We start from the raw sequence: 11,823 nt of genomic DNA, 5'->3' as shown, positions 1-11,823 counted from the left end.
TAAATTGAGTTATTAGCTCACCACTAGATGGTGCCAAAGATCACACACTGTCACTTTAAATGAGTAATTCCTGCTGTGTTCCAGAGATAGGAATGTAAACAGGAAAATGGAGACAATGCACAGCCCTTGGGAAGTCCTGTTTTCAAAACCAATTGGCTATACTTAAAACCATTTAGAAATGCTGTGGTCTGTCTCATAAAAAAACCATTAAGCCGTAAAATGTTGTGGTGTGAAACTGAAGAGAAGACAGGCTGTCGAGCAGTGTGTCATATTTACAGCTGTGAAGAGTGACAAAAAACAAAACATTGTCGCTTGGTTTTGCCTTGCCTGACGTGAAAAGCATTCAAGGACAGCCAGTAAAATAGGACATGTCAAACTTAAAAAACAAACAAACAAAAAAAACGAACAAACACCTGAATCACAGATTCTCCGTTAACTATTCCGTTTTAAATGTTACTAGGAATACAAATATTTTTTAGTATATTGAAAATAAAATGTTTTCCCCATTTTTGGGTGTGATTGAAAATGCTCGAGCAGCTCACTCTGCTAAACTGCGGACTGTTCCGAAACTCTGTTGTTAAATGTAATAGAAGACTCACACAGAAGGTGTGAAGATTGAATTTCCGAGCACACCAGTTGTGTCGCTCCTGCCTAATGGGCGAGGTTACTTCCTGGATGGAGCCAATGTGATTCTGCGTGGGACTGATGGGCAGGTAAGGGCGGTGTCATGGCGTCATCATCACTGCGGCGACGGCAGATAATCAACACACGTAAAGTCGAAGTTGGTTGGCCCCACGGTCGAGCTCCCGTCAAATCATCTTTTCATACCACCTTAAAAGCCCGCAATTGCGCTATCACGCCTGTAGATGGCAGTGTTGCCATTGCAGAGGCACCACTTTGGGTGAAGTTGTCGATTTATTTGGAGGACTACCGTTTCCACAAAAACGAAATGGCGTTGACCTTCTCACCTGTTTCACACTCTACACATTGTCAGCTATCAAATAAGACATATTTCGAAAAATGTGATTGGCAAAAATTTGAATAAATTACGTTTAAAGTTGCCATCAATTTCATCCATTAGCCTCTGCAGTCAAAACGCCTGTTGACAAGTTTAAATCCGTTTTATTACAATTTTTGCCAATCGGATTTTTCAAAATAGGTCTCATTTGAAAGCTGCCGATGTGTAGAGTGTAAAACAGTTGAGAAAGTCAACGCCATTTCGTTTTTTGTGGAAACGGGAGTCCTCCAAAGTCAACAAGTTTCACCTAAGTGAGTGGTGCCTCTGCAATGGCAAACACTGCCATCTACAGGCGAGATAGCGCAATTGCGGGCTTTTAAGGTGGTATGAAAAGATGATTTGCCGCGAGCGCGGCCGTGGGGCAAACTTCAGCGTCGTGTCACACGGTCACCATGTTAAAGGTTTTGAAATTCATCCTATTCATTCTCACTCTGGGCGGCCTCGTCTTCCTGCTGCGCAAAATCACCATTGGGGAGGTGAGAGAACTTTGTTTAAGCTTTCATTTTTTTTGTGTGCATGCTTAAGTTGTACATACCCTGGCAGAATTTGTAACGTGTAACTTTCTTAAAACAGAACATAAGTATCAGGGAAAAGAAAAGAAAAAGGTGTTTGAAATATTTACAAAAAAAACGGGATTGAAATGAAACTTTGACGCAATCAAATACGAGGCCTGGTGGCCGGATAGTGTCACGAATTGGATCGGTTGCCCTCTTCTTCCTGGGAAAGAAGAAAGTTGGACGTTGAGAATGGATAACAAAAATAATTCTAATTCATCCACTGAATTCTGAAATTCATATAATTTTGCCGAGTCCTGGTTGAACTTGATTTCTAAAGAACTTGATTTCTTGCAAGACATGCATTAAAAAAAAAAAATAAAAAATAAAAAATAAAAAAAAGATCATGAAATTTACCAAGTCAGTCTGGCAATCTGTCTGTCAGGCACCCAGCATGTATTCATAAAGAATTCGATTGACCAATCCGATATTGGCAGTTGGGAAGTTGGTTGTGCGTGAGTGAGCGCATCAGCACGCAAAATAAGAAGCAACACTAACAAATGGTGAAGAAGAAGCCCATAGTTGTGTCTTTCCGATTTTGGAATGAGCTGAAGTTCTGCTAAAGTAAATCCAAGCAACCCCGTCAAATTTGAAAGGTCCTACATCTTGGGCCTGTGCATCTACAGCATCCATCATCCATCCATTATCAACCGCTTATCCAGGGGAAGTGGGCAATTATTATTAATACCATACAGACAATTTGCTCCAAATATTATCCTTTAATTCTTGCACTGTATTCACAGAGCATTGCCACTCCCAGCCAATCGTATTTAATTAATGCCACCCTTTGTGACAACCCCTGGTAAGTATTAGCTTTGCATTTACAGCACATCTATATATTAGGATTGGGCATTGTTTGAATTTGGACAATTCCGGTTCCAAATCCGGTTCCTCACTTCTCAGGGACTTAAAGTAGGGAAGACCGGACCTCGTTGTATCATTCACGGGTAACTTTGAACTAGAGCAAGTATTAGAAACGTGGTAGTTTGGGGCAACTTTTTTTTTGGTTTGTTGTCACATATGCAAAGAATGGGCCAATAAAAAATGCACGTCTGGCAAGTCTGTTTACGCTTGCCGTCATTGTTCATCAGATGACGAGTCTGAAGCGTGAGGAGTTTTGTTTCATTGTTTAAAAATAGATTTTCCAGTTGTTAGAACTACAGTATGCCCACATGTCAGGATAATTCAATTTCATCTCAAATTTCCAGTTTAAGGGAAGCAAAACAAACATTTGAGGCTGACAGCTGTGATCTACATGCCAGCAGTTCCTAAGGATTTGAATTTATTTCATAATATTTTATGTTAAAGTTTGCTCAATGAATGTAGTAAATTGTCAAGATCAATGGGAAAAAAATTATTGGGCTGTAAAAACAAACAAACAAACAAACAAACAAAACAAAACAGGAGAACAATGATAATTTTGTCCTTGTTTTATTAGTTGCAAAATCCAACGTGACATCTTACCCCATATAGTGTGACAACGTATCCATTGGTGGGGCAACATGTCACATGTTCACTCCCTTCTATTTGATGTCTTATAACTACAATAACACAAAATATGAAAATATACCTAAGACTTTGGTCTTTCGTCTGGTATACATTGTGTTTATATATGATGTATTGATTCCAAGAAATATATCAAAGTATAAAATGTGATATAATTAGCATGTGTAAATAAATGTACGCTTGTTTATGCTAAGCTAAATATTAGCTTCCATTTGCATTTCAGTTCAACTTGTTGGTTGATGACAACATGCTTTTCTCCATGCGTCATTAGCTACCAAAAGTACATGCGGTGCTTCATCAAAAGAAAAAAAAAACAAATCTCAACGTTGAATCCAATGGGAGCTTCTCTAGTCTGTTGCAGTTAGTGTTTCCCAACTTTTACTTGGAAAAGGCGCATGTTGCTTTTTCTCATGGCACACCACCAAACAAAAATGGCACAAAAAAAGTATGGTTGGGTTTGTTTATGGGTTACAAAGTTGAAATATGTCACCAAGTATCCATAACATGTCATCCATTCAGAGCTGGAAGTACCACCCACTGTCTGCACTGTACAAGGTCCACAACGGGATTCCACCATCAAACTTCTCTGCAAGCCTCCCAACGTTTCATCCCAAGGCAACTTTCTGCCCACATTTGGGCCAACCACCGACACTTGAAGAAGAACTGGAGGAACGCGACCTTTTGGAGTCCATCGCCTGGCCCCAGCCGCCCTCTGGCTCCGCATCGCCCGACCTGGCCCAGACCAGCGACCCGGCCCACAGCCTGTTTACCATCGGAACCTCCCAAAACAACCGCAGTTGGCACGTGGGCGAGCAGCTGGAAGTGCGGGTCCAACTACGCGACTTCAAGGGCCGGCCCAAGCGATACGGCGGCGATTTGCTGCTGGCTCGCTTGCACTCCCCGAAATACGGGGCGGGCGTGGCCGGGCAGGTGCTGGACCACAACAACGGACTTTATTCGGCTCGATTCCCGCTGCTGTGGGAGGGCCCGGCCCAGGTGGACGTCACGCTGGTGCACTCGAGCGAGGCCGTCGCCGTCTTGCACCGGCTGAGGGAGAACCGGCCCGATCGGGTCTTCTTCTCCAGCATCTTTCGCCGAGGTGGCCATTCTGAAAAGATGGTGTGCAACATGTTCCTGCCGCAAGACCAGGGGCCACTGTGCAACTACACGGACCCCCGCACTGGCGAGCCGTGGTACTGCTACAAGCCCAAAAGTCTCGGCTGCGACACAAGATACAACCACGCCATGGGAGGCTACACCAAAGATATCGTCACCAAAAAGGAAGCTTTGCTATTTCAGAGGTTTGTGCGCAATGTTTGATCAGTGCTGTTTGAAACAGAATGAGACGTTCACCCACAAATCTCCCACCAGTGGAACAGATTTTTAGTCAACAAAAAGTGTCAAGGTTTTAGTCTAGTTTTAGTCAGGACAACTATTTTACCCCTGTGTAGTTTGTTTTTGTTGTTTTTTTTTGTCAGCAGATTTATTGAACTTTTTCGGATCTAAAACTATATTTCATGTCAAATATTCTCATCTTTTTGATGAAAAACAACTTGACACATAATTTGACACATAATGGCGGGACTGTTTTTTTGCACAACAGTTTGTTTCCGGTTCGGTTTGTGACGTGTGGGCTGCGTCAAAAATAATCGCGCTTCCGACTTTGTATGGAGAGAAATTTGTGTCTTTATTTTCAATCAAACAAAAAAGGAATTTGCAATCAAAAAAAAATTTCAATCAAACAAAAAGGGGATTTGCAACCTCAAATAAATTTTAATCAAACAAAAAAGGGTTTTCATATAAAATAAAAATTTGCAAACAAAAAAAACATTTCAAACATGGATTTGTATTTTAATAAAATCTTTTGCAAACATTTTTTTCGTTTTGTTTGCGAATCTGTTTTTTGGTTGCGAATCTGTTTTTTGATTGAAACCTGTTTTTTGGTTGCGAATCTTTTTCTGTGTTGTGTGGGCGGGGTCCTCCGTTCAACCGATGATAGAAGCCTTGTCATTGGTCAGCTTGGAAGCCGCTGCGACAACTTTCATTGGTCAGATAGGAATGGGGGTGTGACAATGTTCGTCTGACTATTTCCTGGTTCATTTTGTCCAGTCGCCGCCAGCATCGAGGTAAATATACCCCCCCCCCCTCTAGTTTTCCGTTTTGTTTATCTGACATTTATCTAAAAGCAACCCTTGATCTATCGTTTATCCGGTGATTTGTTCTAATCATTACAATTAACGTAATCACTCACTCAGCATTGCTTAGCCATGTTAGCTAGCTAGGTAACTGATGGTCCGATACATGATACATACATACATACATTTGTTTCACATACAGGCAGGGCTGGGAATCGAATTTATTTACACTAGCTGCTTCCCCTAAATCTTGGATGTTTGAAGTAGAGATTAAATTCGTGATAATTCTGTGATTATTATTTATTGGTCCTGGTTGTTTACTGTACGAGTCAGGTTGAAAAAGAGGGGGAACTCATGCACCGTCAAAGCGGTGACATTGCTACTACTAGGATCCAGGCCACGTAACCGTTTGATTTTGGTTAGTCTAGTCATGAATCGTGATGTTTTGTTGGTACGAGAAACGGCCCAAATAAACGGCCTGCTGAGATAGCTGTTATTATGCTTATTCCTGATTATTTTATTACATTACATCATTACATTAATAAAATGCTAATTATTAATCACTTATGAGAAGTTCTGGTCATTGAAATAAGTAGCCTCTGCTACATTTATTATGTCTTGGGTGTTTGAAATACAGAGGAAGTGACTGAGATTACGTAATATAAATACATTTAGTTCCTGTGATTGTTTCATTGTAGTTTTCCTGTTTCAATAATGTTCAAAACATGTGTCAAACATAACTTTGTCAGATTTTTTTTTTTTACATGTTTGGTACTTAATTCAAGCACACTTTTCTTTACTTTTTAGATGCAGAAGATGAAGTTGGTGGTTGGTCACCTCTCTTCATGAGGTGATGCTGTGGATAACTGAGCAGGGCCACAAGCACCTGCTTATGTCAGACAGAGAGCAATTTAAAATATCAATAAACTTTGACCACAATTGTGAGGTACAAATGCCAGGTCACACATTATGTTACCCCCTGCACAAACACCATTACATTTCCAACTGCTCATATGAGTGATTACCATTCCTTTAAATCACATCTACTGACTGCTATCACCTTTGATGCCAGATTTGACACAGTGTAATTGAAAGGGCAAAAAAAAAAATAAATAAATCACATCCATTTCATTTTTTTGAGTAATTACAGGCTGTTCCTACCAAAATGTTTGTTTTAAGTTTAACAGTTCATTTTCTGAGCTTTCTTGATTTCTTGTTGGCAGGCCAATCATTTCTTGAGAAAAATGTCTGTATAAAATCTATAAAATGCTGAATAATTGACTGGTTGTTAGTTCATATGCATGCTTTTTTTATGAAATAAAAGTCAAACTGTTTTACACAGGAATTTATTTTCATTTTTTACATAAATTTAAATGACCCTTTGGGCCGCGAGACACTAGCACTAGAAGCAACATTGAGAGTCTGCAAATAAATGACGCGACCAAAACTCAAGGACTCCTTGTTTGGATTGATTTGCCGTAAAGCAACAAGTCTTTCCTCAGGTAAACGACAGTGGATGTCAGGTATAACGATCCCGTGTTCACCGTGATGGTCTCTTCGTGTCTCTTCAGCTTGCTGGATCTGTAATATCAAATACATTTATGAAAGCTACAGTAACTCCAAGAACTTTTACTCATATAAAGTTTTTTCCTCTGGTTATGTACGCTTTTACCAGCAATAAAACTGCCCTGGCCTGCTCCTCTTACAGTAAACATGCATCTCGCTATGTCTACATTTTCTACCCCTTGGTCTGCTCGCACTCTAAAAGAAAAAATCTAGTCAGTGTAATTGCAAAAGTACACCTACAACTCAGATTCCCCTTCTGTTTCAATCTGACTCATACAGTAAACAACCAGGACCAATAAATAATAATCACAGAATTATCACGAATTTAATCTCTACTTCAAACATCCAAGATTTAGGGGAAGCAGCTAGTGTAAATAAATTCGATTCCCAGCCCTGCCTGTATGTGAAACAAATGCAAAGGTTTCTTTATGAGTATAAAAAAACAAAAACAAAACTTCATCCTAACAGCTATCCCAAATTAGCCGTATATTTGTGTTTTGACTGCCAACAACATAGCTTCATGACTGACTCATGTATCGGACCATCAGTTACCTAGCTAGCTAACATGGCTAAGCAATGCTGAGTGAGTGATTACGTTAATTGTAATGGTTAGAACAAATCACCGGATAAACGATAGATCAAGGGTTGCTTTTAGATAAATGTCAGATAAACAAAACGGAAAACTAGGGGGGGGGGGGGGGGGGTATATTTACCTCGATGCTGGCGGCGACTGGACAAAATGAACCAGGAAATAGTCAGACGAACATTGTCACACCCCCATTCCTATCTGACCAATGAAAGTTGTCGCAGCGGCTTCCAAGCTGACCAATGACAAGGCTTCTATCATCGGTTGAACGGAGGACCCCGCCCACACAACACAGAAAAAGATTCGCAACCAAAAAACAGGTTTCAATCAAAAAACAGATTCGCAACCAAAAAACAGATTCGCAACCAAAAAACAGATTCGCAACCCAAAAACAGATTCGCAAACAAAACGAAAAAAATGTTTGCAAAAGATTTTATTAAAATACAAATCCATGTTTGAAATGTTTTTTTTTGTTTGCAAATTTTTATTTTATATGAAAACCCTTTTTTGTTTGATTAAAATTTATTTGAGGTTGCAAATCCCCTTTTTGTTTGATTGAAATTTTTTTTTGATTGCAAATCCCCTTTTTGTTTGATTGAAATTTTTTTTTGATTGCAAATTCCTTTTTTGTTTGATTGAAAATAAAGACACAAATTTCTCTCCATAACTTTGTGCCCCTCAGTTGCGCGTTCGCAACCCGGACCGGAAGTAAACTGTTGTGCAAAATCACGTCCCGCCTCTAAATGTGATTTTAAGTAGATTTATTTTGATATTAACTGGAAAAAGGACGTTTTTTTGTTTTTTTTTATACCCACTCCGGGAAAGGACGTTTGAATGTATGTCACACAGAAGTGATGTCATCTAGCAGCAGCCAATAGAAAAGCGCCTTCAGATGACGTCGGTTCCATGGTGTGTTTTTTTTTGTTTTTTTGTTTTTTTTATATTGAACACAACTAATGCACATTTAAAAACAAAAACAAAAAAAACTAATGCTGAAACCAACTGAAACTAAACTAAAACGAACATTTATTAAATAACTAAAACTAATAAAAACTAACAGAACCACCATGAAAACTAACTAACTAAATTTCAAAAGCAAAGCACAAAACGAAATCAAAACTAACTAAAATGAAAAATTCCAAAACTATAATAACCCTGTTCACCAATTCCGTTTCCTCGAGGTCGAGAGTCCTGCAGGTTTTAGATGTTTCCTTCCACCCACTCGCACACCTGACTCATATAATCACCTCATCAACATGCCTGATAACAATCCTGATTGTTCGTATCCGATGTGTTGGTAGGTGGAAACATTTAAAAGCTGCAGTACTCCAGACCTCGAGGAGCGGAATTTTTGAACCCTGATTAGACAAACCGGTCCTGTTTGAGGGCCCACCAGGCAAAGCGCTCCTCAAACGACCCCTTATCATGACAAACATACACGGACCTCAGTTTGCAGTAGGCGGCTCACTGGGCCACTCCTTTGCTCAGAGGCGGGGCTCATTGGCAGTTGACCTCTGGAGGGGCCAAGAGAGCCAGGTGACCTGTTGGCTGGGCGGCGGCCAAAGGCAGGGGCAAGAGATGCTCTTTTAAGTTTTAGTGATTGTATTGGTGCTATTCCTATTGCAACCATTTTAAAGCTCTTTGTTCGTTTGTTTGTTTGTTTGTTTGTTTTTCCCCCCATCAGTGGCAAAAACGTCAAAGTTCCCATCCATGCTTCCACAATGGTCAACATCAGTGTGTTGCCTTCCAGGAAAGGTACTTTCAGACTAATGAGTCGACTCTCACCTTTTTTGGGGGGGGGGGGGGGGGGGCAATTTGTTTATGTCGTTCATGTCATTGAGTAGAAGCCACCAGTCAACAATCAGATCCCGTCACGTTAGCAACCTCTGGATACTACTACCAGGACTCATGGAGGCCGTTGGGCGACATCTCAATGCGGCACTTTGACAAGTCGGATGCCATCACTCGCTGTTTGACCAACAAGTTGGTGTACATGTACGGCGACTCCACCATGCGGCAGTGGTTCGAGTACCTTCTCAGTATGCTTCCAGGTCTGTGCTTCTGTCTCATTACGTTGTAAAAGTATTCAGACAGATATTTGTGTGAAACTCTACTAGAGTAAAAGTAGAACGACAGATTTTTACTTCAATTATAGAACAAATTACAAACTGAAATGTACTTGGGTACAAATGTAAAAAGTGTTTGTCTTTTTTTAAACTCTCAATGATATACTCATTTTATTTGTTGTGGAAATTTTGTTGTTGTTCCTGTTAGATGAAGAAATCTAATTTAGACAACAATATTTATCTGCGTACTCAGAGAGAAACAAGCCAACAGAGTACATAAAGTACCTCGCTTCACCTCGCATAGAAGTTCAATAAGATTTAAAGTCCAATGCTGATAAGGCGACCTTACTTGAGTTTACACTTTTACATAGCACAGACGAATGGGGAAAAAAAAAAAAAAAAAAAAAAGTCATTTGCTGCCATCTTGTGGCATCGATATGCGGCCAGAACAGTCCACACGTCCGACCACAGTTTCACACTACGTTGTGTTGTCGGAACACAGATGTGAATCCAGAGTTGGGTTTTATTTCTGTAAATGTGACAAAATAAAATACATTAGACAAGTTACGTCATCCAGTGTCTGTCACATCGCCCTTTGTAGGCCAGAAGCCAGCTGACAAAAAAAAAATAAAAAAATTACTTTTTACATTGATAAGAAGAAATCCGTTGCATATCACATATGAGCAAAAAAGAAAATAAAAAATCTGAATTGACCTGCGATATGGAGATAGCCTAATCCAGTGGTTCTCAAATGGGGGTACAAGTACCCCTTGGAGGTACGTGAAGGCACTCCAGTGGGTACATGAAGTTTTAAAATATATGTAAAAGGTATTTGTAAATATTTCAAAAAATAAGTTAATAAAATGAATTTAGTAGGCAATTTTAGGTCATTGTCCTATAAACTCAGCATTTCCCCCATGCCAGAATGGTTTGACCCAACTTGTTCTATGCCACCAAGAATCACGTCAATCACTTGAACATTTTATTTAAAATTCAGTTAGTTATTTCTTTTTGAGAACAGAGCTTTACTAAGATCCCAAAAGATGACACTCTATGCTGATAATAATCTGTATGTGCACAAATCTTTATTTGGAATTACATTATTTATTTATTCTTTTATTTAGTTTTATATTTCTAAGTAGTTCAAAAGACCACATAAATACAAATAGAATTCCAAAGTTTAATAATCAATCAATGATAGCACAGCACTCTGTTTTATTTTGTATTTATTCTTCTTTTTCAATCAGAAATGCTTTGCGCTGAAAAGAAAATATTTCACAGGGGGTACATCACTGAGACAAGGTTGAGAACCACTGGCCGAATAGTCTTTCAAGATTATCGAGGTTTAAAGTACATGCATCTGATGCTATTTCCATTGTTTCCTCTTATGTAGTTTCATTGCATTCTGCCCTCCAGACTTGAAAAAGGTCAACCTGGAGAATCCAAAGAAGTCGGGACCCTTTCTGGCGGTGGACAGCACCCACAACATTTTGCTGCAGTACCACTTCCACGGCACACCCATCCGCATCGAGCCAGTGATGATCAGCGAGTTGCGCTACGTCGCCAACGAGCTGGACGGCCTGACCGGCGGCCCCAACACGGTGGTGACGATCGGCATCTGGGCTCACTTCGGCACCTACCCCATGGAGGTGTACATAAACCGGCTCCGGCATATCCGCAAGGCGGTGGTGCGACTCCTGGACCGGGCCCCGGGGACGGTGGTGGTGGTCCGTACGGCCAATCCGCAGTCTCTGGAACGGGACATCAGCTTGTACAACAGCGACTGGTTGACTCTGCAGCAGGATGTCGTGCTGCGCGCCATGTTCAAGGGTCTAAATATTATTCTGGTGGACGCCTGGCAGATGTGCTTGGCGTCCCACGAAGCTCACAACCTGCACCCTCCGAGGGCCATTGTCAAGACCATGGTAGACATGATGTTGTCCTACGTTTGTCGTGACAACACCAGGAACCAGGGCAAGCTGTAGAAAATGTGCAACTATGGCGATGCAGAATACACTGGGGAAAAAAAAATAAATCAAGCAGCAAATAAATGTGACATTAATATATACGTATGTGTAGTTAATAAAAATGTAGAATATCATCAGGATGAGTATTTGATTTGACAGCAACAAAAATTATTTGTAGAAATCCAACAGAAACCTTTGTGTACAATACTCATACTAAAATTAAGTTTATATCTTTAAAATAAATTAGTATTCGAATCACAGATTACATTGCTTAAATGTTTGTAATAATAATTGTATACGTTTCAACAAGATTTTTGAGAATACACTACTAATATCAATTGGCTTGAAGTATATTTAATTATAAAACAAGTAAACTCAATTTTATTGGACAGTGACTTATGTTAAAAAACAAAAAAAACAAAACA

General features: G+C 39.9%; 1 protein-coding gene and 1 long non-coding RNA gene across 2 annotated transcripts; one reads left to right on the top strand and one right to left on the bottom strand.

Moving 5' to 3' along the window:
• The first annotated feature begins 1,337 nt into the window (after positions 1 to 1,337).
• On the top strand, positions 1,338 to 11,800 carry LOC144030148 (NXPE family member 3-like). Its single transcript, XM_077536158.1, has 5 exons — positions 1,338 to 1,494; positions 3,598 to 4,379; positions 9,050 to 9,120; positions 9,210 to 9,416; positions 10,848 to 11,800. Exons 1-5 carry the CDS (start codon positions 1,411 to 1,413, stop codon positions 11,414 to 11,416), a joined length of 1,713 nt encoding a protein of 570 aa, XP_077392284.1. The 5' UTR covers positions 1,338 to 1,410; the 3' UTR covers positions 11,417 to 11,800.
• Positions 6,544 to 7,951, bottom strand: LOC144030150 (uncharacterized). Its single transcript, XR_013287207.1, has 2 exons — positions 7,493 to 7,951; positions 6,544 to 6,794 (listed from the first exon to the last, which is right to left on the bottom strand). It is a non-coding gene; the product is annotated as an uncharacterized LOC144030150 (long non-coding RNA).
• Positions 11,801 to 11,823: the final 23 nt, after the last annotated feature.

The sequence above is a fragment of the Festucalex cinctus genome, chromosome 11 (assembly GCF_051991245.1).
Source record: "Festucalex cinctus isolate MCC-2025b chromosome 11, RoL_Fcin_1.0, whole genome shotgun sequence".
In the NCBI taxonomy this organism is placed as follows: domain Eukaryota; kingdom Metazoa; phylum Chordata; class Actinopteri; order Syngnathiformes; family Syngnathidae; genus Festucalex; species Festucalex cinctus.
Note: the sequence above shows the minus strand (reverse complement) of the source record. Positions and strands in the feature narration are given on the sequence as shown.

Excerpts from the sequence above, each read along its gene's own strand:
- LOC144030148 (XM_077536158.1), top strand. The coding sequence starts at position 1,411 with ATGTTAAAGGTTTTGAAATTCATCCTATTCATTCTCACTCTGGGCGGC. Across the intron at positions 1,495-3,597 it reads GCAAAATCACCATTGGGGAG|AGCTGGAAGTACCACCCACT; the intron begins GTGAGAGAACTT and ends TCATCCATTCAG. Across the intron at positions 9,417-10,847 it reads CCTTCTCAGTATGCTTCCAG|ACTTGAAAAAGGTCAACCTG; the intron begins GTCTGTGCTTCT and ends TCTGCCCTCCAG.